This window comes from Hevea brasiliensis, chromosome 2, assembly GCF_030052815.1.
Source record: "Hevea brasiliensis isolate MT/VB/25A 57/8 chromosome 2, ASM3005281v1, whole genome shotgun sequence".
Classification (NCBI taxonomy): domain Eukaryota; kingdom Viridiplantae; phylum Streptophyta; class Magnoliopsida; order Malpighiales; family Euphorbiaceae; genus Hevea; species Hevea brasiliensis.
In genome coordinates, this window is record NC_079494.1 from 99983675 (window position 1) to 100010548 (window position 26874).

General features: G+C 35.5%; 2 protein-coding genes across 2 annotated transcripts; both read right to left on the reverse strand.

The window, feature by feature from the left end:
* Window positions 1-12752: 12752 nt before the first annotated feature.
* On the reverse strand, window positions 12753-14757 carry LOC110669041 (UDP-glycosyltransferase 74E2). The gene is made up of 2 exons (XM_021830494.2): window positions 14077-14757; window positions 12753-13757 (listed from the first exon to the last, which is right to left on the reverse strand). Exons 1-2 carry the CDS (start codon window positions 14716-14718, stop codon window positions 13020-13022), a joined length of 1380 nt encoding a protein of 459 aa, XP_021686186.2. The 5' UTR covers window positions 14719-14757; the 3' UTR covers window positions 12753-13019.
* Window positions 14758-17260: 2503 nt separating this feature from the next.
* Window positions 17261-22143, reverse strand: LOC110669030 (UDP-glycosyltransferase 74E1). The gene is made up of 2 exons (XM_021830480.2): window positions 21292-22143; window positions 17261-18192 (listed from the first exon to the last, which is right to left on the reverse strand). The coding sequence occupies exons 1-2, from the start codon at window positions 21946-21948 to the stop codon at window positions 17452-17454; spliced, it is 1398 nt and encodes a 465-aa protein (XP_021686172.2). The 5' UTR covers window positions 21949-22143; the 3' UTR covers window positions 17261-17451.
* Between the last annotated feature and the right edge of the window lie 4731 nt (window positions 22144-26874).

Here is a 26874-nt window from a genome sequence, read left to right on the forward strand (position 1 = left end):
CAGCTTACCAACCCAGACCGCCTGCTCAACCTGATCAACCAAGACCACCTCCTCCCCAAAATAATCCTAGACCACAGAGAAACCCTGATCCACCTCTCCCCCTTCCACTTAGTGAAATATACCGATACCTCCTCGGTATAAATCAGATAGTGCCTATTCCCCTGGACCTAATTCAGCCACCATATCCTAGGTGGTATCACGCCAATTCCCGATGTGAATATCATGGAGGGGTACTGGGGCATTCGACTGATAACTACGGAGCTCTTAAGGGAAGAGTACAGGCCCTGATTAGAAACGGTTGGTTAAAGATTAAAGGAAATAGTTCTCTCCCCAATCTCACTTCAAACCCATTGCCCAATATGGTACGGGCAATGGCATGAATATGATAAATTCTAAAGAAGAAAGGTCAACCTTGGAAGTAGATCGACTGATTCCTCACTTCGAGGAAATTTTTGCAATGGCAGTAAGGGAAGGTTACCTTTGCCCTCCGACACTGGGGTCGGAAGGTGATACAGGATGCCCCTATCACAGAGGAGCGGCTAACCATGAGCTGTAAAACTATGAGGAGTTCAAACAGGAAGTCCAGAGGATGCTGTCACTCAAAACTTTGAGATGTCAGTAGAGACTGAGGTTGGAGGGCGAAGTGAACACAACCAGGTTTGCTCGGAATGCCTCCACTCCCCATCCCAGATTAACCTTTTCTGCTCCCAGCACACCAGCACCACCGCCACCCATAACAGTTATCCGAACCCCACCCCAACTCCCAGTCACAAACACCCATGCAGTGCCTTGGAACTATAATCTCCAAGTCTTCACTCAAGAGGCATCTAGCATTACCTCAGCTCCTAACCTCAACTGTACAAATACTCCACCTATAACCCTTCCTAAACCATGCTTCGCTCCCCACGAGCACTTTAAAATGACTTACGCCAGACCCTCCGGTGATGTTACTCCCCAATCGAACCCAAAAACAACCAGTAACTGATCCCCACCAGAGCAAGGGTAGAATTTATAACTCGAAGTGGGAGATGTTATGGAAATGATGAAAAAGGAAAAAAAAAAAGGGGAAAGTAAAAATGGGATAGCCACAGGAAAACATGGAGGATGGGGGTGTGAGAATTGAGAAAGGGGAACCTGCTGAACCAAAGGAAGAGGAAGAATTGTTGCTCCAAATAATGAAACAAAGTGAGTATGACATCGTCTAGAAATTGAGAAAGATGCCTGCTCAGATTTCATTACTGTCGCTGATCCTGAGTTCAAAGGTGTATTGCCAAGCCCTGCAGAAGATTCTGGATCAGGCCTTTGTGAACCCCGATATTACACCGGGGCAATTTGAGAAAATAGTCGGGCAAATTCAGGCATCCAGTTTTGTCACTTTCTCGGAAGAAGAGATAGACCCGGTTGGCTTGGAGCACACCAAAGCTCTACATGTGACAGTCAAATGCAAAGGGTGCATAGTTGCCAAGGTTCTGATTGAAAACGGATCTGCCCTTAATGTCTTGCCCAATGCCACCTTGGCAAGATTACCTGTCGACCAATCAAATATACGCCAAAGTACCATGGTGGTAAGAGCCTTTGATGGTACAAGGAGGAAAGTACTCAGGGACATCGATTTACTACTCCAAGTCGGGGTATGTACTTTCAATGTCACATTCCAAGTGATGGATATTGAGCCAGCCTACACCATGCTGCTGGGGAGACCTAGATTTCGAATTCCTCGATGAGCATGTTAATGAGGTTGGCAGCGAGGATAGGGAACCAGCTAATGTATGAGAAATGTATTTTGAAGGAGTAGTCAATTTGTCTGGTAATGGGATCGGAGCTGTGTTGGTATCCCCTGACGGAAAACACTTCCTGATAGCTATCAAGATAAAATTTGACTGCATTAACAACATCGCAGAATACGAAGCTTGTGTGATGGGTTTACAGGCCGCCATTGAAATGAAGGTCAGAAAGTTAGAGGTGTATGGATATTCAGCCTTGATCATTTATCAAGTCAAGGGAGAATGGCAAACTAAGGACCCGAAGCTGATCCCATATCAGAAGTACCTACTGGAATTGATCAAGAAATTTGAAGAAATTTCTTTCACTCACCTCAGTCGAGACATGAATCAATTCGTGGATGCACTAGCCACTCTGGCTATCATGGCTCAGATGGAAGAAGGGCAGACGACTCAAGTATTGCAGATCAAAGCAAGGGGTGAGCCAACTTATTGTTTCATGGTTGAAGGAGAAACTGATGGTAAACCCTTGTATCATGATATCCAGGTCTACATCAAAACCAGGGAATATCCTCCAGGGGCAAGCAGAAACAAAAGGAGGATGATCAGGAGATTAGCTTTGGGATACTTCCCCAGCAGTAAAGTTCTGTGCAAAAGGAGCTCCAATGGCCAATTGTTAAGATGCGTAGATGCAAAAGAAGCAAGGAGAATTCTTTTTGAGACTCACGAGGGGAATTGCGCAACCCATGCAAATGGGCATATGATGGCCAAGAAAATCATGAGATAGGGATACTTCTAGACTACTATGGAAAAAGACTACATTGAGTACTTTCGGAAGTGTCATAAATGTCAAATCTATGCGGATCCGATAAATGTCTCACCTCATTAATTGTTTAATCTTGTCTCACCTTGGCCTTTCGCAATGTGGTGCATCGACGTGATTGGTCCCATTAATCCCAAGGCATCCAACGGGCACAGGTTCATCTTGGTAGCTATCGACTACTTTTCTAAATGGGTCGAGGCAACATCATATGTTCACATCACGCAGAATACATTCCTCAAATTTCTCAAGAATAATATCTTCTGTTGACACGACCTCCCCAGCAAAATTATCACGGACAACGCCAAGAATTTGAATGGTCCAAAGGTTCGAAATTTATGTGACCAATACAAAATCTGACATCTCAATTCTTCGCCATACCGTCCCCAGATGAACGGAGCGGTGGAAGCCGCTAACAAAAACCTCAAGAGAATAATCCAGAAAATGACCGTCACCTATAGAGATTGGCATGATATGCTCCCTTTTGCCCTTCATGCGTACCAAACCTCTGTAAGGACATCAACTGGGGCAACTCTATATTCATTAGTTTATGGAATGGAAGCTGTTTTGCCTATCGAAGTAGAAATTCCCTCCCTGAGAATTCTGAAAGAATCGGGAATCGATGAGTCAGAATGGATCCAATCAAGGTTGGACCAATTGAATTTGCTAGACGAGAAAAGGCTAGCAGCAGCGTGTCATGGGCAATTATAACGAAGAAGAATGGCTAGGGCATTTAACAAATGCATTCGCCCGCGCGAATTCCAATCGGGAGATTTGGTCTTGAAAAAGATTCTTCCAAATCAAAATGATGCCCGAGGAAAATGGTCGCCAACTTATGAGGGACCCTATGTAGTTAAAAGGGCATTTTCTGGCGGTGCACTGATCTTGACTCACATGGACGGCGAAGAATTCCCATGCCTCATAAAATTCAGATGCTGTCAAAAGGTATTATGCCTAAAAAAAAAAATGTAGGAGTGAAAACCCGAAAGGGCTCTCCTAGCAAAATGTGCGAAAGAGGGCGAAAACCCGCAAGGGCACTCTCTGCAAAATGAGTGAAGGGTGAAAACCCAAAAAAGCATCCTAAAAAAGCGAGCGGAAAAAAAAAAAGAATAAAAATCTAGGGGTGAAAACCCAAAAGGATGCCTCTAGAACCAGAAAAACGGAGAAATAAGGGAGGGAGTATGGGACCAAGGAAGGAGATAAGTCACCACAGCACGAATCTTCATCCAAAGGTCACTTGAAATAATGGCAGTTAAGGGAATTCAAAGTTAACTACGAGGAATTTGTGAGATCCATTCTTGTACCATTTTTCTTTGAAACTGTACTTTTTTTTTTCTCAAGCTATAATAAAGTCATTCTTACACTCTAATTTATCTTTCTTATATACTTATACTCTAATTTATCTTTCCTATATACCCACACTCTAATTTTGTCTTCCCTCTACACCTTTATTTATGTGCTATTAATCTGTTAAAACTTTGTCATAAGATTAGGATTTGAATATTGATAACCTCATGTACTTTGCTATGAGATTTGCAGGAAATGATCGATGGCGAAAGAAAAAAAAAATTTAAGGGTGAAAACCCAAAAGGGCGCTCCTAGTAAAATATGTAGATGAGAAAGTGAAAACCCGCAAGGGCGCTTTTTGCAAAATAAGAAAAGAGTCAAGAACAGAAAGGGCATCCTGGGAAGTAAGTAAGAGAAGGAAAGTTATAGGTCAAGTCTTGGGACTCGTCCTCCATTAATCATTTATCTTCGGAATCTTGTTAAGTACACTTCAATGCGGAAGAACTTCTTGTGTCAAATTGGCCTTGCTTTGTCAGCATTTTAATTTTCAGCATTTTAATTTCTTGCTTTCAACCTCTGGTTCCTTGATCCAAGTTGATTTTAATTTTCACATCATCAACCTTTGATTCCTTGATCCAAGTTGATTTTAATTTTCAGCATTTTAATTTCCTGCTATCAACCTCTGATTCCTTGATCCAAGTTGATTTTAATTTTCACATCATCAACCTCTGGTTCCTTGATCCAAGTTGATTTTAATTTTCAGCATTTTAATTTCTTGCTATCAACCTCTGGTTCCTTGATCCAAGTTGATTTTAATTTTCTGCTATCAACCTCTGATTCCTTGATCTAAGTTGATTCTAATTTCCAGCATTTTAATTTCCATTTATCAACCTCTAGTTCCTTGATCTAAGTTGATTTTAATTCCAGCATTTTAATTTCCAGTTATCAACCTCTGGTTCCTTGATCCAAGTTAATTTTAATTCCAGCATTTTAATTTACAGTTATCAACCTCTGGTTCTTTGATCCAAGTTGATTTTAATTCCAGCATTTTAATTTCCAGTTATCAACCTCTGGTTCCTTGATCTAAGTTGATTTTAATTTTCAGTATTTTAATTTCTAGTTATCAACCTCTGGTTCCTTGATCCAAGTTGATTTTAATTCCAACATTTTAATTTTTAGTTATCAACTTCTGGTTCCTTGATCCAAGTTCATTTTAATTCTAGCATTTTAATTTTCAGTTATCAACCTTTGGTTCCTTGATCCAAGTTGATTTTAATTCCCAGCATTTTAATTTCCTATCATCAACCTCTGGTTTCTTTGATCCAAGTTGATTCTAATTCCCAGCATTTTAATTTCCTGTCATCAACCTCTGATTTCTTTGATCTAAGTTGATTTTAATTCCCAGCATTTTAATTTCCTATCATCAACCTCTGGTTTCTTTGATCTAAGTTGATTCTAATTCCCAGCATTTTAATTTCCTGGCATCAACCTCTAATTCCTTGATCCAAGTTGATTTCCAACTTAATTTTAATTCCTAGCGTTTTAATTTTCCATACCCCAATCGCCCAAAATATGGGTCTGAGTCTTTACATAATTCCTATACGAGGGAATTTCATTCCCTTCAATAGAAATGATATAAAGAGGGGCAGCTGTCGACACTATATTTTGGCCGACCTCCGAAGTCAAGGGACTTTTAAATTGGCTTTATAAGCCGCTCTCAACCGATGTCCTTCGATAAAAAATGACTTTTCCGAATTGATCGATTCCTCGACCATGGAATAAACTGATACCACACTTAGTTAATTATTTTCCGATCTCTTATCGGATGGGTTCGAATCGATGACGGGACTCCGTACCATCCAGTCTTGCCTCCGATCTCTCTTTACAAATATTGTGGAACTTCATTTAGCTAATGTTAAAATTGAGCTTCTCATTCGAATGTCCCAGATATTCCTTAAAATAAAGTTAAGGTTTCTGTCCGGTCTAATGACGATCCCGATCTTAAGAATTCAAATCAAGTCTTTCCAATTCTAAGGTTCTAAAGTTTTATCCGGTGTTTGGTCATGGATGAGTCCGATCTCATGCTTACATGTAATGTTTTTCCGACCTCTTATACTTAGGTTAATGTTTGCTTTCAAGTTTAATGTTCCAATACATTCAAACAATTAGGTACTCGTACAATTTGAACGCTTGCCGATCTCATCAATAAAGTGAACAAAAAGGACTTCAATTCATTTTAAAGTAAAAATTTACAAGTCATTCGGCAGGAGGGCCTCCCCGGCCTACTCTCCAAGTACATCATCATTTCTCTCATTCTCTCTCTCTCTGTCAGGCTCCTCTTCGCTCCCCTCTTCATCTCTAGGAACAAGATCTACCATCCAGGAGAAGTCTTCCCTAGGATAACGCCTTTTGAGCTCGGCCAGTAGATCGCTATGTGCATTCATATAGGCACCAGCTTCCCTCGTCACAGCTTTTTCTTCTTTCACTCTGATATGTTCGGTAAGGTGAGTGACATCGGCAGTTCGGAGGGCCCGAGCTTCTTCTAGTTCAAGCTCCAGTTCAGTTAACCTATCCTTATAGGATTTCATTCAACCCTTAATCTCAGTGATATAGTCCTGGGCGGATGAAAGTTGGGCTTGGGCGGAAGCGGCATCCTGGACTGCCTTTAGAATTTCCTGCCTTAGAAGATGGGCCTTTTCCCTGATTATGTGTTGATTCACCAAGCTCTTTATGCTCAAACTCATCGTCAGAGTAAGAAGATCATCAATAATATCTGAGGTCAGCCTGTTTCGATCATCCTGGAGGCATATGGTGGTGCCCAAAACCTTGGCTAGACCAGGGTTCCCCCAAACTGAGCGGCTCTTCTCGAGAGTGTGAATGAGAACCTGGGCACCACGGGAAAGGGTCCTCACAGTAGGTTGAAAGGGCCTCCCTCAGAGGAAACAGGCAGAGGTGGCGGTTCTTCCTATCAAGGAGGGGAATGAGCGATCTCCACCTCTGGGATCGGCTGTTCTGAAGGACGAGATGAAGAGCTCAGCACTTCTGCTGAGTCCCGCCTTGGAGTTTGAGACATCACAACAATCTTCATTTCCCGAACTTTCTGGGCGATCTCCCTCTTTTGCTTACGACCCTCCTTCACGCTTTCGCCTCTAGCCATACCTGCATGAAAAAAAAGTTAGTGAGTTCACTTAAGTCAGGAGGTTAAAGACTCAAGTTATACAGATCCCGGGTCCAAGGTCGGAGAGTTGCAGCTCGTAATCTTCATTGGTGATCACCCGCATAAGCCACCACTTCAGTTCGGCCATTATGGCATCTAGGCAAGAATACTTATGGGTGGCCGCCTGCTCCTTCAATTCCTTTACCATGGCGTCCTCGTCTCTATTCAAAGTGATATTCTTTGGAGCCAAGGGGACCAGGTATTGCCAGCTGCATGGGAAACCTTCGAAGCCATTCGGGATCTTGTTCCTCAATATAAAAAATCGGTTCTTCCAGTTCTTCATCGAAGAGGGGAGGTCAGTAAAAAACCCACAGTGCGGCTTGGCTTGGAAGAACCAGTACTTGTCATCCTTCCAGCGAGTAAACCTATGTAACTCAGCAAAAACCTTCACTGTAGGCTCGAGCTTTTTGGCTTGACATAACCCTCTGAAAGCCACCAGGATCCACCATGAATTAGGGTGCACTTGGGCTACGCTTACATGATGGAGCTTCAGAACGGCCTTAAAGAAATCGTCTAAGGGAAACCGAAGTTCGGCCTTCAATTGCTCCTCATACACTATGATCACGTCATTTTCTTCAAAGAAATGATCGGCTCGGAGATCACCATGGCATCGTATAAGCTCAAAAGAGTTGGTTCGGAAGTTATACTCTTGACTAATGGATTGCAGGTCGGTTTCTTGAAGGACCGATGGCAATTCATCTAGGGGGAGATTTTCTTTCCCCGAAGTAGAGGCCCGTTTGGATTGAGCCGCCTGACCACGAGCTGGGACGGAGGTTGCAGAAGGTTCAGGTCGTCCACTTAGCCTAATTATCTCAACTTCGTCCGATATCCATGAGATGTGAACAGAAGGCGGGCTAACAGCTCTCTGACCCTCGACGCCGCTCATTTTCAGGGAAAACAAAAGAAATTAACCAAGAAGAGAATCAAAATTCTTACCAGAATGTGATCGGTGCCGAAAAACTTGAGAAAATGAGAGAAAACGCTGGGATTGCTAAGAGAAGTCCTAAAAATGACATAAGGAAATGACTGACTCACTCACTTCACCCCTATTTATACCCGTCTGGGCATTAAATGATCGCAAAGTCCCAAGCGACTCATCGGTTAGCGGAACCAGGTTGCTTCCTTGACACGTCGCAAGAATGTTCTAGAAACACATAAAAAAATCAAACAAATGAGATTGACTAAATAGAATAAATTTTCAAACTCAGGGATCGGCAGATAGCGACTAAATCGGATGCACTTGTCTGAGATCGGAAAATAAAAAATGCGATAATAAAAAAAAATTTAAATAAAACTTCATTTCATTTTCAAAAGATCGGATTACATTATTGGGGCGATCTCAAAAGATCGGATTGCATCATTTTGGCGATCTCTAAAGATTAGCACTACATCTGACTTAGTAAGGGCCTATGTCAAAGCTTAGTCTTGTGACTGAATTAAAAGATGTGTTTGATTAGAAAGTCAGCCGCAAGTATTGGATAGATGTGTAGCTCAGAGAGGGTGACTATGACTCTCATGATAGTGAGCAGAGTCATCATTGATGTCATCGACTAGAATCGAGCTGCAGTCGGGATGCCTGATGTGATGAGGGGCCAAATGAACTTCAAGTGGCAATCACCGACATTAAGATTGAAATTAGCAGTCCTCTTGCCCGAGATCGATTCACCGATTATACCAGTAAACCGATTCGAGATCGGCACGATCGTCACTTTCAATCTTGATCGGTAAATTAGTTCGGTTCCCTCACTGTCATTAGATGTTGTCCTCATGGTTTTCCGATCGCCGAGATCGTGAATTTTCAAACGAAGGGTGAAGAAAACAGTCGAAAAAAGATCAAAAGCAGTCACCATAATCAGAAATATTACCAGAAAAACTAGAATTGGAGAAATGGAGAAACTGAAGGAGGAGAAGTGAAGTGTGGAAGGGATTTCCCTGTTGGTGCATATATATAGGGGCTGGGCATTTATTGCATACAGAAACCAAAGCGGATGCATCGGTAACAGAAGAATTAATGGCATTGACCAAGGCAAGTTGGATAAGGAAGAAAGATCTAGAATGGGAGAGATCGGGGAATGAGAAGGAACCTAATACTAGAGAGATCGAAAAAAGAGAGGGTCATAATAGGGAGATCAGAAGAAATAGAGATCAAAAAGCACGGAGAGATTGAATAGCTTTCAAATAACTCTCTTCATAATCAAAGCTGAATTAGTTAAAGCATTGCAGGCGTGATCAAATCTTCACCGCACGCCTCAGTTATAGAAACGCCTACCTAGCTGACAGACGCAAAAACAGTTATGGTAGTCCTATACACCTCGATCTCTACCGTTGATCATACTTGTAAGGACGGACCCGGAGCCCTTGGATCAAAAAGTAGACGACAGGATCTGCGCTTTTTATTCCCAGCCCTCGGATCCATCTTGTAAGGCAAGACCCTGAGCTGTTGGATTAAGAGAAGAAAGGACGGATGTTCTGAATGAAATCTCAACCCTCCATTTTGATTTTCTTTAATTCTCAGACATCGGATTGTGTTCTTTGAAATCTAAACCCTCCATCTCCCCTGATGAGATCCTGACCCTTCATGAGGAACACCCATTCCCTATAAATACCTGCATGCAATACTGTAGAAGGGATGGACAAAAAAGGTAGTGGTGATTATAGTGAAAAGACTCTGAAACTCGATTCAGTCTTACTACTTTGTCATTCTGAGCTTTTGAGAAACTTTAGAAACTAGTTTTCTTAAGTATCTTCATCGAAGAAGTTCTGAACCCTAAAATTTTTATTTTCAGTGCCCGTTCATTACTCTATAAGGCAATTTTCTTTGTTCAGTTTCATTCTCACCGCCCTACTATCAATACATTACTCCCCAAGCTCAACTTCATTCCAGCCTGGTTCCCGCTACTTCGAGTAAGTATTAGTTTTTTTGGCCGTCAACTTTCACCTCTACAAGATTTGTGGACACCGGAGTTAACCCATTAGGCTTCTAGACTCCTCACAGGTAAGCGTTTAGACTGTTATTTTGTCGAACACTCATGCTTTAATTTTCTCCGTTTTTATTCTTAAACTTTTTGTTATATTCAGTCGCACTAAAATCTTAAAACAGATTGTCTAGGCCAATAGTCATTTCCATAATATTCTTTTTCTATTCAGTCGTAAACCCTATTTATCTCCTCATAGTTTTCATTTCCTTTGAGCATCGATGTTCAGGTCATGGACAACATGTAGATAATCTAAAAAATATTGGTAGAAGTATCTTAACATAAGAGCTTCAGGCCTGAATGGATAAAAAATGACAAAAGATGGGCTTAGCAAAAGGTCGAATAAATTAGAAATAAGAATAGGTCAAATAAACAAGTTATGAGATTAGGCCTCAGAAACAAATTAGGCAAAGGTACTATAGAGCGGGGATTAAAACGAGATCGGATCCCGGACTAGTGACTAAAAGAGATTGGAGGTTGCCAGCCAAAGAGTTCTGGTAAGGCGATCACACGGGAGATCGGTGAGAAGTTCAGTCTTGTATCCACCCCCTAGTTATAAGGCTCAGTGGGTTAGGAGAAGCTTTGCATGGGTTTCTTGCGCCCTCAGGCCCTAGAATCCTTAGTTCAAAGTTTTCACGATATGTGATCCTAACAAATACTTTAAGAGATCGGGGGAGAGTTCTTACTTGATTCTCGTCCAAAATTTCCCTAAAATATATGGAGATCGGAGGAGAGTTCTTATCCGAAATTATTCGCTTAAAATTTTAAACAAAATACTTTAAGAGATCGGGGGAGAGTTCTTACCCGATTCTCAGCCAAAATCTTTGAAAAAATATACGTGGAAATCGGAGGAGAGTTCTTATCCGAGATCCTTCGCTTAAAATTTTAAACAAAATACTTTAAGAGATCGGGAGAGAGTTCTTACCTGATTCTCAGCCAAAATCTTTGAAAAAATATACGTGGAGATCGGAGGAGAGTTCTTATATGAGATCCTTTGCTTAAAATTTTAAACAAAATACTTTAAGAGATCGGGAGAGAGTTCTTACCTGATTCTCAGCCAAAATCTTTGAAAAAATATACGTGGAGATCGGAAGAGAGTTCTTATCCAAGATCCTTTGCTTAAAATTTTAAACAAAATACTTTAAGAGATCAGGGGAGAGTTCTTACCTGATTCTCAGTCAAAATCTCAAAAAATATGTGGAGATCGGAGGAGAGTTCTTATCCGAAATTTCCCACTTAAATTAATACATCAAAGGATCGGGAGAGAGTCTTCATCCGAATTCTCTTTACTAAAACTCGAATTAAAATTTCACAATTTCAATACACAAAGTAACCCCCAAACAAAGATCTGCTATCCGACACTTACTCACTAAGGGTCATCTCATGCACTCATGTTCTTGGGCAACCCTGAATAGTGAAATATCAAATATTCCTTTTATTCACATGAAGGATTAATATCGCCACTCCAACACCCCCCCCCCCTCCCCCCTCTCTAATTACCAGTTTTAAGTTATGAAGAGCATAATGTTAAATCTGTTTATCCTTGTTGAGGAACGAGGTGGGGTGCCTAACACCTTTCCCACCCGAACCTAGAATCTCTGTTTTCGAAGTGGTTTTCTTTTTAATAAATACCTTTTGCAAATGGTTTTCTTTATTTTCCCTCAAAATTAAAGTGGCAACTCCTCACTTTTCCCATTTCGGTGAGAGTTCGTCCAGGTGACCACAAAAACCCTTGCGACACTTGTCAAATGGTTAAAAGAAAACTTAATTGTTAAATGTAAAGTTGGAAGGCAAGCAAGGGCCAGGAAAATTCTTGCAAAATCTGGCACTGCACCTGTTTGTCTCGTAATTAAGAGAAATTTTCTTTGTTCCAACGTCAAGGTGCTAATTAATTGCTGATTAATGCAGTGTTACGTTTGTTTTCCTAAGTTAACTTTTACTTTCATTAAATTCACTGAACAGATAGGAAGATTCTTGTTGAAGACATTGTCAAATTGGGCAGTTGGATGGAAGATGTTAATACTGCTGAATAGTGGAGAAGCTAGGCATTTCATTTAACATGTTCCACCTTATTAGGGTTTTTAGTTTGGCTGATCCTGTAGCATGCTGTTAGATGCGACAAATATTCCGTGAATGCTTCATGTTCCGACTGTCAATTCTGGACGTTGGCGTGTATGCCTTTTTTTTTTTTTTTTTAGAGTCATATATACACATTACACAACTTTAGATTCTCCCAGCATCCTGATGAGATTGCATATCGCTCGTTTTTACTTAAGGCTGTATAATTAATGCTGGTAGACAAACGAAGGCCAAAAGCATTACCCGCTCCTTGAACTTTCAATAGAAGGTCCATTTGCATCCTTAATTTAAAAAATTGACTAATAGTAGAGTTCCAGCTGCAATATATGGTGGTCTCCCTAAGATTATATCTCAATATTGATATATCCAACAAAATTTAGCAGGAGTAACCAATTCATCAGGCCTAATTGAAGTGGTCTCTCCATCTAATTTAACACCTCTTGAAACTCATAAACTTAACATGTAAAGACATGTCATTTACAGAGGATTGGATACCATGGAAGGCAAATCTATCTATCTGTAGATAGTTTCAACAAGCGGCTTATTTCATTAGCCAACTTATTTTGATAAAACTAACTCTATATTTATAGCCCTCCAAAACTTGATTTCCAAGAAAATTTTGCCTTTCAAGTCATGGTCGACTTTTGCCTCCATTTCAAGTGATCTAGTCACAACTTTATTGACAACAATTGATTGCTAGATTTAGTTACAAAGGAAAAAACTTATATTAATCAGATCTATTATGGATCCAACACATAAATGTATGGATTTTACTTATTTTACAGATAATTCCACCATACATGGATCCACAATCGCAAGAATTTACCTAATTACAATATATTTTTACATTATTTTCTCACACAATGGAGTGCTTATTAATTACCCACATGCCAAGCTTATTGTGTTTGTTTCACTATTTACTATTTAGTAACATTGGAGGAGCATTTGAGTTCTTCTACAAATTTCTCAATGTTCTTGTCAGAACTTCCCCCTTCCTCCACTGCCTCTTTAGCAAGTTTCTTCCAATTCTGTGAATTCTTTCTTATCTCATTTGCTGTCTCTCCTTCCATTACTTGCCTTAGACATTTCTCTATTTCTTCCTTTCTGACGGTTCCTTCTGCATCCACCTTTACCCTAACTCCAACTTTCCACACATCGGCAACAAATTTTGCATTCGTTGGTTGATCAGTCCACTGTGGCATTGCCACCATTGGCACTTCCAAGCTTAAAGCCTCAAGTGTTGAGTTCCACCCACAATGAGTCATGAAGCATCCCACTGACCTGTGAGCCAGAACTCTTAATTGAGGGCACCATGTTACTAGTAGACCTTTCTCTGATGTCTCTTGAACAAATTTTCTTGGAATTTTTTTCTCTTCTGATTCCCTAACCACCCACAAGAAATAGTAGTTGCTCATGTTTAGGCCCTGTGCAAGCTCTTCCATCTGCTTCTCTCCCAAGGCAGCTATGCTTCCGAAAGCTACATAAACTACTGAGCAAGTTTCCTTAGTGTCTAGCCACTCCATACAAGTTTCTGTATTGGGTTGGAAGAGGTTGAGGCCATAATCCTTGTCGTCCTCCAATCTCTTGTCCAAATACATTGATGGAATTGTTGGTCCTATTAGCCTGATTGGGCACTTGCTTTCCATCCTGCTAACCACCTGATGACAAATGTTTAAATAACTTGAAAATAAATCTCCTAGTAATATTCAATGAAGTAAAGCAAACTTCCCTTTTTTAGGTTTATAAAGGAGGAGAGAGGACAACAAGTTTATCTCGGTGATACTGGAATTTTCTCCAGAGAGGTTTCAAGTTTGAGCCTTAATCAGAGTCAATTATATTAAAAAAAAAAAAAGAGAATAAAGGACTTGGACTCAAACTCAGTCTCATTAAGTGAAAATAAAGTCAATATGTATATAATATTGTTAAAATTAAAGTGGTTAAATCTAATATTTGTTGTAGTGATATATATACATATACCTCTTCTTCCAAGATGTCGAAAGTATTGTAAAAGATCCAATCAACTTCTCCAATGTTCAAAAACTGACTTGCTAAATGGCTCAATGCACCTGGGTACTTATCCATGTCATAAACGAAAGAGGGCAAGTCATAGACCTCAATTGGTGGCATCCCTTCTAGTGATACAGAGGCCTGATCATCAATTGGAATGTTAAGCTTCCCTTCATGAACTGCATAATAAATAGCACAAACTGCACACGATTGCGTGAAGAATGATGCTGGAGAGATTCCAATCTTTCTGGCTAGCTCCAGAGCCCATGGCATCATCGAGTCATATATAAGGCAACTCACAGGGAACCCAGACTCCCCATGCTTTGCAACAATTTCTGGTAATTTCACTCTAACCGTATCCTGGAATTTCTTCATACGGTCATCTACACCCATATCCTTCCTGCTTTCTTCACTAGTATTAGAAATGGACTCAAAACTTACTAACCCATCTTCGCCTTTGGTGAATTGTTTGTCGCTGAAGGTGATTAGTGTCACTTTGACTCCTTTGCAGGCTACGCGCTTGGAGAATTGGAGCATTGGATTTATGTGTCCTTGTATAGGGAAAGGAAGTATGAGAACATGTGTTTCAGCGGCTCCTTGTATCCTCTCCATCTCTCTCTCTCTCTCTCTCTCTCTCTCTCTCTTCTAATATCTGTAACTCTAGTCCACATGCAAGATGTGCTTAAGAAGGCAGTGAAGAATAACTTGTGGTCTAGTATTGTTAAAGAGATGATGACAATGATATTGAAATACAAAACATGCTTTTTTCAATTTGCAAGTAATAAATACGTGGGGTGGGTCATGCATTACCGAGTTTAGATAAGAAAAATCTATAAATTTAAGTGTTAATATCATTCCTTAATGAAACATACAATTACTAATTAGCTCAGAAGAAATTTTTATTCACACCTAATTTATCATGAATTCAAGACATATTATATATAATGTTATTCACATATAAAATAAGTAGAGTTTATATACTTATATCTTAAATCTATGATAAACTACGCCTAGATAAATTTTTCCTATTTAACTCTATCGATAAATGATTAAATTTATGATTCACATTATAAGACTTATTTGAAAATTTTCTAATCTAAATATGAATGATCTGCATTTAACTAAACTGAAAAAATAAAGTTAATACAGTGTGTAAAAATTAATACTTGATTTAATTTAAAAAAAAAAAAACAACAAAAAATGAAGAAATTTCAAACTAAGTGCAGCTTGCTTTGTCTAGTATGCTTTCATTTAGAAGAAACCAAATAAATTTATGTTTGAAAAGAACAAATGAAATAGCTTGAAATGGGATCTGCGTTCATTTAATGATGATAGATGTGTTCAAGAAAAAAGTTCCAAAAAAGAGTGATAATGGGATAGATGTCGACAATATGAAGACAATTATTGGTAACTAAAAATTAAATTAAATAATTCATTACTTAACTATATAGAAATTATGAACCCTATTCCAATATAAGAATTTCTCATGAAACAGACAATATAGCACCATGCATCTTTTTTGTTCTAATTTTTTTTTTAAATAATAATTTCTTGACCTTCTTGCTTTTGATTTCTACCCTAGGAAACAACTAAGATTACGTGGATTAGAACCTTTGTTTAATTTCTTTGCCTAGAAGACAACTAAGATTGTTTGAATTAGAAACATCTTAATTAATCAATTAATTAATTAGGGTGGCTATATATTCCGATTGTAACTGTGTTCATGTCCATAATAGTGTAAAATTTGACTTTATGTCTAATTAATTTTTATTAATATTTGATAGATATCCAGCCCTATTTATGAGAAATTATATACTACATTGACTATTTCACCTAGGATAGTTTACATGAAATGATAAATTAATGAATTTCAAAAAATTATAAACACTAAGTAGTTATTTTTTTTTCTTTTTAAATTTCAATAACTACTTTTTTATACTTGTCAAACTTCTATTACTTATGCTATTTCATGTAAAATATTAATATAACATCACCGTTTTACTATATAATTTTTCCTGATTTAGATGAATTAATTTTCACGTGGTAGGCTATTGTTGGGACTCTACAATTTTCTTCTAAACCGTGTATTTCAGCCTCTTTGATCATGTAAGCCTTTGGACCTTGGTGACCTCTTGCGCGGCCAGGCTGTGTGATTGTCTCAATTCGCACGGCTTGGTGTTGTGGCTTTCTGCATCGTGAGCCCTTATTCAATATCTTCTCAGTAGAGTATACGATTTTGAACACGACCGTAGGACTAGAACTGTTTGACGTACTGGACACTCTGTCACACCATATTAGGCAGTGGCCCTAACGACACAATTTAAAGCTTTAAACCATCAAAATAACAAGAAGAAGAAGAAAATCTATAAGGGGATAGAAAACCACATGACATTCAGATACAGGCTTCAACATCCAGGCTTCCCTTGAGCTGTAAGTTTAATTTTGTATGAAATTGAACATTAGCTTCTTCTCACTGCAACAAATATTGAAATTAATAATAAAAAAATTTACAATGACATTAATTTTGCTGTTATAAAGTTAATATGCAGCATCAACATGAATAATTGCTGCTAATGGTACATAAAAAAGATGTATCAGCAATTGTTATTCATTTTTTATTACCATTGATAAACTTTTGGTGGTAATAATTATTGTTGTTAATAACTTTTTTTTTCTAGCAATCATAATTTTGTTGTCAAATACTTATGGTCATAATTTTCTAGCATCAACATGTAATAATTTTTATATTGTTGCCATAAATTTATAGTAGTAAATTTTATACTTTTAGCAGTAATATATGAATTATTACATGTTACTGCTAAAAAATTAAGGCCATATATATTTTACAAAAGCATTATGGTTGGTGCAAAAAAAATTATTAGTAGTAACAATTATTGCCGTCAAAAGTTTATCAATGGTAATAACAATGAATAATAATTGATGCTATTTCTTTTTATATGCTATTAACAACAAGCTTTCAGATTGTTACTATATGTTAACATTATAGCAGTTAAATTATTATCGCCGCAAAATTTTTTACTGCTAATTCTAATATTTGTTGCAGTGTGGTATGTTATATGTCTAACAAGAAATCACATATTTTGCCTTTTGTTTTCAAAATAGAGAAAAAAAAAAAAAAAGTAACCAAAACCAATTAAAGCCTAACTTCAATCTTAGTTGTCATGGATTCACAAGTTTTCTTCAGATAGCAGCACAAACATCCCACAGAAATCTGTAACGAAAAAAAAAAAGGCCCACAATGAGGTTTGAACCTATAATTCCGTGTACACCAGAAACAGACAATCAAATCATTGATCTACTAATCTAATGGAAGAACTAATTGTTTCACTCTTTGAAACCATTAGAACTGCATACGAGTTTTGTTACAAATTCCTCCATGTTCTTGTCGGAGCTTCCACCTTCATCTACTGCCATGCAGGCAAGTTTCTTCCATTTCTCAGAATTCTTCTTCATCTCGTTTCCTGCATCTTCTTCCATGACTTCTCTTATACATCTTTCTACCTCTTCTTTAGTAACAATGCCTTTTTCATCTACCTTCACTCTAATTCCTACTTGCCAAACATCAGTGATAAACTTGGCATTGGTTGGCTGATCAGTCCATTGTGGCATGGCCACCATTGGCACTCCCAAGCTCAATGCCTCCAGCGTTGAGTTCCACCCACAATGAGTTATAAAACACCCCACAGACTTGTGAGCCAAAACTTCCAGTTGAGGACTCCATGTTACAACTAGTCCCATTTCTATAGTCTCCTCTACGAAGTTGTTTGGTAGCTTATCTTTTTCTGATTCTCTTACTACCCATAGGAAGTAGGTGTTGCTTCTCTTTAGACCCCATGCTAATTCTGCCATTTGGTCTTCTCCAAGGGCAGCCAGGCTTCCAAATGATACGTAAACAACTGAGCTTGGTTCCTTTGAGTCTAGCCACTTCATGCAAACATCCGAATTGGGCTTGAAGAGGCTGAGACCATAGTCATTGTCATCCTTCAGTCGCTTGTCTAAGAACATTGAAGGAATTGTTGGTCCAATTGGCTTGATCGGCCATTTACTTGCCATCCAATTCACTACCTGATAATTTAGTGTTGTATTAATAAGAAATTAGAATACAATGCTGCATATATTATTCAGCAACTAATTTATTTTCACAAATTAGTATCACAGAGACACAACTGCTATGTATAATACAACCTGATATAATATTTTATAAATACGGAAATCATTTTCAAGCTATATTAATCACATAAATAAATTTTAGTCTAATAGTATTGAATCATTTTCAAAGTTAAAAATTTTGTATTCTAATAAAAATTATATAAAAAATTAAAAATCTAAAATATATAAAAAAAATTATAAAAATATAACATTTGTTAGTCCCATAACTCAAACTTGAGCATCAACAAAAAACTCAAACTTGAATTTGATGAAAGCGTTTTGATTATTGGTGAATTCTTGAGTTCATTGAAGAGATTTCATTATTTAGCCTTAAACATATTTGTTCTTTCTAAGCAAATCTTCTCTCTCCCCCTTAATAATTACTCTGTTTATCCCATGTGATAGTTTTTTAAAGAGTTTTGCACAAAAATTAAAAAAATAATTAGATTGCATCATTTTTATAAAAGAAAAAAATTAATAATTAATTAAATTACCTTTATAATATTATTGAAATGTAGAAAGGTATTAAGAAAAGATAAATGCATTGAAAATAATAACAATAGACAAGGATAAAATTGAAAAAAAAAATTAATATTTTCTTAATTTTTTAAAATAGCAAACAAAATGGGACCAAAATTTTTTTTTTCTAAATCATCTATTACAATAGGATAGAAGGAGTATTCAGTTTTGTAATTGTGGGATTGAGAGTGATTATATTTCAAAGAGAAAATTTATTTAAGATTGCCAAACATCTTGAAGCATGAGGAATGTTGGAGTATATGGAAACCCTTGTAAAGGTCATAAGTATCTCGGTGAAACTTGTTGATATACAAAGTTTGTCTTTTATCCTTAAAAAGAGATTGCCAATAAATGAGTCTCATAAAACAATAATTAATTAGGAAATTCTTACTTGTACTCGATTGGTCTATCATGAATTCAAAATATAAATATATAGAACTCATATATTTAATAGGTAAGTCCCACCATATATCTTATATCTTAAATTCATGGTAGACCGAGTCTAGGCAAGACAAATTTTAACTAACTATATAGTGAATCCTAAACAATAATAACTACCTAATAACTATTTTTTAAAAATATAATTTTTATTTATTCTTGGCTTACTATTTTATGTAGGTTATCTATATGAAATCACCTATTCACTCTAAAATTTATCCTAACTCATCTCTTTTGGACACTTTATTTGGGACAATACTAACAAAAAAAGTTCATAAAAAAGAATTTTTAAAACAAAAAATTTTTATCTTTATTAAAGTGTACAAATATTCAATCAATAGAAAATTTTATACATATATATATATTTATATGAGATTTATCATAATTTTAATTAAAATTAAAATTATTAATTAATTGAGTATATATATTTACGTTGGTAAGAATTATTTTATGCATGTCTAGATTCTTGGAATGATAGGATGGAAACCTAACCAGGGTCCACATGTGCTTAGTCTTAGAGGAAGACAGTGAAAAATTTTCCATCTGTTTCATTATTCACTACTTTGCTTGTGATTTTAATTTTGTTCTTATATGGAACTTTAAGGCCTATGGATAAAATGTCAGTGTCTTGGCAATTTTATTAATTTTTTTAAATTTTAATAAAACTGCCTAAATTTGTAAAAGTTATTTAAATTTTATTAATTTTCTTCTATCTAATTTTAAATTCCATTTTTAACTTATTTAAAATTATCATTAAAATTCAACGTTAGCACATCTATCAACTTTTTCATAATTTCATTTAGATAACTATTGAGTATCAAATAATGATGAGATTTGATAATAATAAAAAATATATATATAATTAAAATCATCTAATTTAATCAACTGACCAAGAATTTTGATTCAGGAAGAATATTAAAGTAAAATTTAGAAGTAATTGATGGTATCAAAAAGGTTAGATCAATCAGAAAATGAAGTAGAAGAATGTGTAAAAAAAATAAATAATAAAACTATAATAAATTTTCAAAATTTTAAAAAAATTAAATAAAAATTTTTATGTATTTTAAAATTTTAACAAATTTTATTAAAATTAAAAAGATTAGATAAAATTAACAAAACAGATGATAATATTAATTTTTTTAGCCTATAGGCTGAACTGTAATTTCCTAATAAATTACCATAATAAATCCCTTTAATCTTTTCAATTAGTGTTTGCATGTATTGTTTATTATTTAATTAAACAATACTATAAGTGCTAATTAATTAAAAAAGGGTTTGGTGGTACATGATTTCTCCATTATTCAAACTTCAAAATCTGTAAACTGCAATTTTTTTTTTTTTTTGGGAAGTTTGGGGAATAAATTGTATTTTGGGACATTAGAGTTTTTGCTTTCAAGTTCCACTGCATAGCCAAACTTAGTTTAATCTATCTTCTTTGTCCTGTCTTGTATCTCATGTATATATACCATGTGAATTTATAATGAGAGAAATATATATTTTAATTATGGTTTAATAAAAAAATAATTACAAAAAACTAGTTATTACTTAAGCATTCATGAATCTATGAATTTTAGTTTAATAGTATTAAAGTTATTTTTAAAATTATAAAATTTCAATTTAAATTTTTATCAAAATTAATTATAAAAAAAAATTTGAAGATGTATGTATAAATGATTTTTTTTTTTATTTAGATCAATCTATCATGGATCTAAAATATGATGGAACTCACCTTTTAAATACTTACATTTTATATATTTGTGTTTTGAGTTTATAATAAATCAAGTTTAGGCAAGAATTTCCAAATAAGTAAAATAAAATATGTTGAAAAAAGTACATCGTAGATCTAAAATATAAACATGTGGCTATATCCTATTTTATATGTAGGTTGTATCATATATATATATATATATGTTGAGTTTTAAATTTAAGATAGACCACTCATTTTTTATCATTTGTATGAGAATTTTTATCATCTAGTGTAAATCTAAAACACATATGGCATCACATGTTGAGAAACATATATTTATACATCGATAATGCAGGGGATGTGGAGCCTACCTCATCTTCAAGCCCATTAAAGGTGTTCCAGAAGAGCCAATCAGCATCGTCGATGTTTGAGAACTGGCCGAAAACAAGTTCGTAAATTGCTGGATATGACCCTGCACCATTCACGAACGGTGGCAGATCATTGAACTCCAACTGTGGCAAGGAAGGCAAAGACACCACAGCCACAGGTTCTTCTTCCAAAGGAACTTTCAATGCCCCTTGAATAGCATGGTAATATATAACACAAACCGCACAGGATTGAGTGAAAAATGAAGCTCCAGAGATCCCTGAACTTCGAGCCACATCTAAAGCCCAGGGCATAATAGAATCATACACAATACACTTAACTGGGTATGGAGTGCTGCCATGTTTCTCTATCAGCTCAGCTAAGCTTAGTGGGACTGTGGCCTCGTAACGCTCCATATATTCAACAGGGCTTGCTGCTCTTTCTCCTTCCTGGAATCCATCAAAAATGGTTTCTATATTGATGGAACTCTCCTGGGGAGTTTGCATGGATTTGGCAATGGAGGTGCTGGCGATTAGGGTGACCTTGAGACCTTTTGAGGCTAAACGTTTTGAGAATTGAAGCATTGGGTTTATGTGACCCTGTATTGGGAAAGGGAATACCAGGACATGGCTTTCTCTAACATCTGTCTGTTTCTTTTCCATTTCTCTGCAATATTTCCTCTCTTCCAAGAGTAAACAGACAGGTGTGATTAATGAAGCTACTGAAGCTATAATTTATAAGCAGATATTGTGAGAAAGCAAGGAGATTATGCCAAAAATTATTGAAGGCAAAAGACCAACTGAGTGACAGACACCCATTCGTCTTCTTTCTGGGCTTATTCAATATTCCTTCTCCCAAAAAATAAAAGTCCAATTCTTTAAATCAATGACGGAGATTTAATGACTTGGGAGGTCTTGTCTCGTTTTTGCATATGGCTCACATGGAATGGAAAAAATAAATAAATAAAAGGAGATTGTTGACATCATCTTTATCATAACTTGATTTATGATGAATTAGGGTAAGCAAGAATTTTCCTTTTCAAGCATCATAGCAAGTGCATTTTCCTTAATCAGTATTTGGTTGTTTTATATCGATAGGGTTCACAATTAATTGTTGTCTTATGAGCTTTTTATTTGATTCACAAAATGAAATAAAGTCATTATATATTTTATGATCGATGTTTCATTATTAACTAATAAATTTTTACTTAATAATCCTAAAATTATTTTTAAAATATTGAAATTTTAAATTTAAATTTTAATCAAAAGTAAATTAAAATAAAAAGATTTATCCTTATTGTTAGGGGTGTATAATAAAAAGTTAAATAAAAAAATTTAATAACTCGAATAAATCTCAGCCGAAACTATTAGTTATGTATAATTATGGTTTGAAAATAATTATAAAATTAAATTTTAATTTGGGTTTTTGGATTAAAAAATTAAAAGTTTAATTTGACTCGAATGTATGTGTATATATATTAAAGATACACACGAATAATCTTATTTTATTTTTTTATTCTTATTTATTTTTATGAATAATATATTTTAAATTAGTATTTATCTTTCAATTAGTGTATGATAATACATATATACAAAAAGTTCAATAAGAGTTGAATTATAAAAGCATAACAAGTGTTAAAAGAAATAAAACAATGAAAATCGAATTTAACCCACTTAATATAAAAATCACACATGTGATTTTGCAATTCAATTTGTTGATTTTGATTTGAATACTATAAAAACCAACTTTGTTGATTTGGTTTAGAGCAATATGGTGAATTGCCTAAACCGACCCATGTATAGCCCTACTTTATAACGTGAATCAACATAATAGACTCTTTCTCTCTCTCTCTCTCTCTCTCTCTCCCTCCTTGAATTGGACTTGGATTTGGGCCCATCATCATCAATGAAATCTAAATTATTTTTGTTCAGTTTGCCCCATTTACTAAGCCTTCTTTTTCTTCATCTCTAGTTGATGTAAGAATTTGTTCCTACTCCTTATTTGATTTAGTACAATAAGGGGATTCGAAATTGCAAAGAGAGTTTTTTCTCTCAATTCTGATTCCAAGTTTTTGCTTGAAGGAGTGCTTGTTGGTCCTTTGTGGCTTTCCCTTGCCCTTCTCAGGCAGGGGGGATGCTCTTCCCTAACCGACTGTGGGTTTCACCTTCCTTGCTATTAGCTAGGGTGTAAATAGATTTTGGGCCTCCTTTTGTAGCGGTGTTGCCGATATCGAGTAGCTAGTTAAGGGTTTTGTGCGTCATAGTGAGGGCGAAAGCTGCTCTTAGGCATAGATATCTTGTGCATTATCATATTCGGGACAAAGGGTGAAGGTGGTGCATTTGATTTGATGAAAATAAATATGAGGATGTCATTAAACATTTTTAATAAAATTTTTAATAAATATCAGAGGCAAAGAAATATATGCATTTGATATTTTATTTTCCTATGAGCAAAGTGATAATGTGTTTGAACATTGGTTGCTATATGATACACTATAAAATAATTACATATAATACATACCCCTTTTATTTAGGAATATACCTCTATGGAATATTCTCTACAATATGCTAAGGAATATGCTTTTATCACTTTTCTTTATAAATAAGGCCAAGTGAGAATAGAAAATGGTTTCTTTCCTTTAGATGTCTTCTCTCTTCCCTCTCTACTGTATCTCTACTATACTACTACCCCTTCTAATTTGAGCATCGGAGGGTGAAGGAGCGGAAGCATGAAAATTGTTAGATTAGAACATTGAATTCAAAAATATCTTTTAGGGTTTCATGCATCGTGCCATATCCATTATGTACCTAATTGATTTCAATATTCAATTACATATTAAAACTCTTTCAATATATATTAGGATCTACATTTGCTATTTAAGATTTTTGAATTAACAAATTAATTCATTAGAACCCTAGATTAAAAGAATAATATGTGCACTAACCTTTTGATGTACTGTAGATGTAATTGGTACCTTTGGGAAGCACCTGGGACCCCAAGAGTTGTCCCTCTAGCGTGTCCACACCAAGATCACCAATGGGCAGCCCTTAAACCAGCTTCTCAAGCCTTGCCAACCAATTAGAAATTAGAGATTTGCCTTTAGAGAGGTTGTAGATGTGCATAGGACACTAGAAACAATTTCTAGCAATTTTAATTCAAAAGAATATGGGCAATTCTTTTTGAATTGATGAGAGAAGATGAAGAGAAGAGGAGAACATAGAGGTGGCGGCACACTTGAGGGAAAATAAGAAGAGTGGCTGATTTTTATTTTCTCATAACATCACTTTATATAATTAGGTCATCACTTAAAACTCTTGCCACATGTCATCACCTGATTGCATCTTAATATTAATTGACCTAATCACATTAAACCAAGTGTCAAAGCTAGATTTAATTTTGGCTTTGATCACCTTGCATGATAGGAAGACAAATAGAAAACTTATATGGTGCCATGTGTCACCATCTCATGGTGCCACATGTCACCCTGTGAATGATCAAATTACCCTTGTGTTTTAATTTTGAGTTCTCAATCCAAAATAATTATTTCTCCTCTTTTAATCAATTTATATTAAATATAAATTAATTAATTAATCTCTATTAATTAATTTCTCATAATTAAATTTATATTTAAACACTTTAAATATAAATTTAACTTATACTATACATCCAATAACCTAGATTTGGTTTCAAGCCATGCTAGGGACTTTCCAATCTTATTGCAAACCAAACCTATTTAATTAATCAATTAAACTCTTTAATTAATCAATTAAATCACATTTAACTTGTTAATTATCTTGTGTATGTGTGTTACTTACTAAGCTCATCAATAATTGGCAATGAGATATGATATTAACTCTTAATATCATCAGAACTCTTTCTTACCATAAATGATTTCTCTAAATCATTTTGAGCATCTCATAGACCATGGTTGACACCTAGCATAGCATGACATGGCCACCCAATCAGTAACAAGGAATACCTTAAATGAACCTATAATCATATGTTACCATACACTAGAATCTCTCTATTACAAAATCCCAATTCGAGTTGGAGTCATGGTTTATGTCAAACCCCATTTGTTATAAATATTATGTTCTCTTTTAATTCCAATTCTTGATTAAAAAGATTTTCTCATCAGAAACTCTTTTCTGATTAAATCTGTTTGTCTTGGCCAAGAACTTGAAACATCAAGAATAATTAAATAAACATAGGATTTTATCCCTATTTACTTAGGGTAACAGATTCCATCTTGATCAACACCTACCTCCATATATAACTAGTAGGAGCCAACACATGCCTATATACCCATACACAGTACAAGTATGAAAGCAGTATCAAACTCAAACTACCTACATATAAGATAACTGTGTTATCTCAGGTCTAAAGATTATATGCACTGATATGATTTATGATAATGCATTGACAAGAGTAAACTCCACGTGCTTGTCATAAGTGTTACTGGTTCGGCCTACTTATCATATATAAGTGCCTATCATATTTGTGATATGGCATAAGACTCACAATTTCATCTTATTTATATCTCATATAAATACCTTAGGAACAAACATGATTACAATCTTTCTGGATAAGTCATGTCCTTATTGTGAAGTATCATCAATTATGAACCAATTTATGATACTTTGTGCTAGAAATACTGTCACTCATATTCTTAACAACTTAAGAATAGAATTTCTAACAAAATATCAATAGACCTTTTCTATTACACAAAAATACATTATGTAAATGGAAAAGTGAAATTGCCTTTTTATTAATAAAATATGTACAAGATACATACTAAATGATAAATATGCTCTAGGGCATACTACTAATAGAGGGTTCTCACTAGGAATCTCCCTGGTAGACCTCTGATCCTTTTTCTTTGCTTGTAGGTCCTGTGATGCCCTTTACCTATCTACAGTGTAGTCGAGCAAGATGTGCCACATTAGGTGCCGGAGCACCCTATCTTGTCTTGTCGTGTACATTATTAATTTAATGTCCATTTCCTAGTATTATCTCATGTGAGAAATTTTTTTTTATGGAGATCTAGATAGAGTATATGGCAGGTTCTACTATTCACCTGTTAAAAATAATTCATATTCAATTCAATTCATTTTCTTAAGTGCCATGTCATTTACCAATGCTCATATACAATTCAAGAAAGTAACATATTTCATTCATCTAAAAATTCATATACACAATAATTTACAATTTATTTATAACACAAAATGATTTACATCCTGTACTTATATACAATGATAAAAAAGATACAAAACTAGATATACATGGGCTCTACCCAAAACTGACTGCAGAGGTGACTAGCAAATCTACACAAATTTCTGTCAGAGCACTAATGTTGCGGCTGCGGCTGATCTCTAGTACCTACGCGATGAAAAATCAACGCGTTAAGCATAATGCTTAGTGGTGCATAATTTAAAATAAAAATAACTAAATAATCAAGAATAGTTAATCTATGTATAATTGCATAAATATTAGTCATTTACATATTTATTAAACTTTGGAAATAATTAAATTTATCGGGATATTTTATATTTATTTCTCTCATATTCTGTCTAATTAAATTCATATCA

Coding starts and splice junctions, on each gene's coding strand:
- LOC110669041 (XM_021830494.2), bottom strand. CDS start 14,718: ATGGAGAGGATACAAGGAGCCGCTGAAACACATGTTCTCATACTTCCT. Junction 13,758..14,076: donor TCGACATCTTGGAAGAAGAG/GTATATGTATAT, acceptor ATTTGTCATCAG/GTGGTTAGCAGGATGGAAAG.
- LOC110669030 (XM_021830480.2), bottom strand. CDS start 21,948: ATGGAAAAGAAACAGACAGATGTTAGAGAAAGCCATGTCCTGGTATTC. Junction 18,193..21,291: donor TTAATGGGCTTGAAGATGAG/GTAGGCTCCACA, acceptor CTAAATTATCAG/GTAGTGAATTGGATGGCAAG.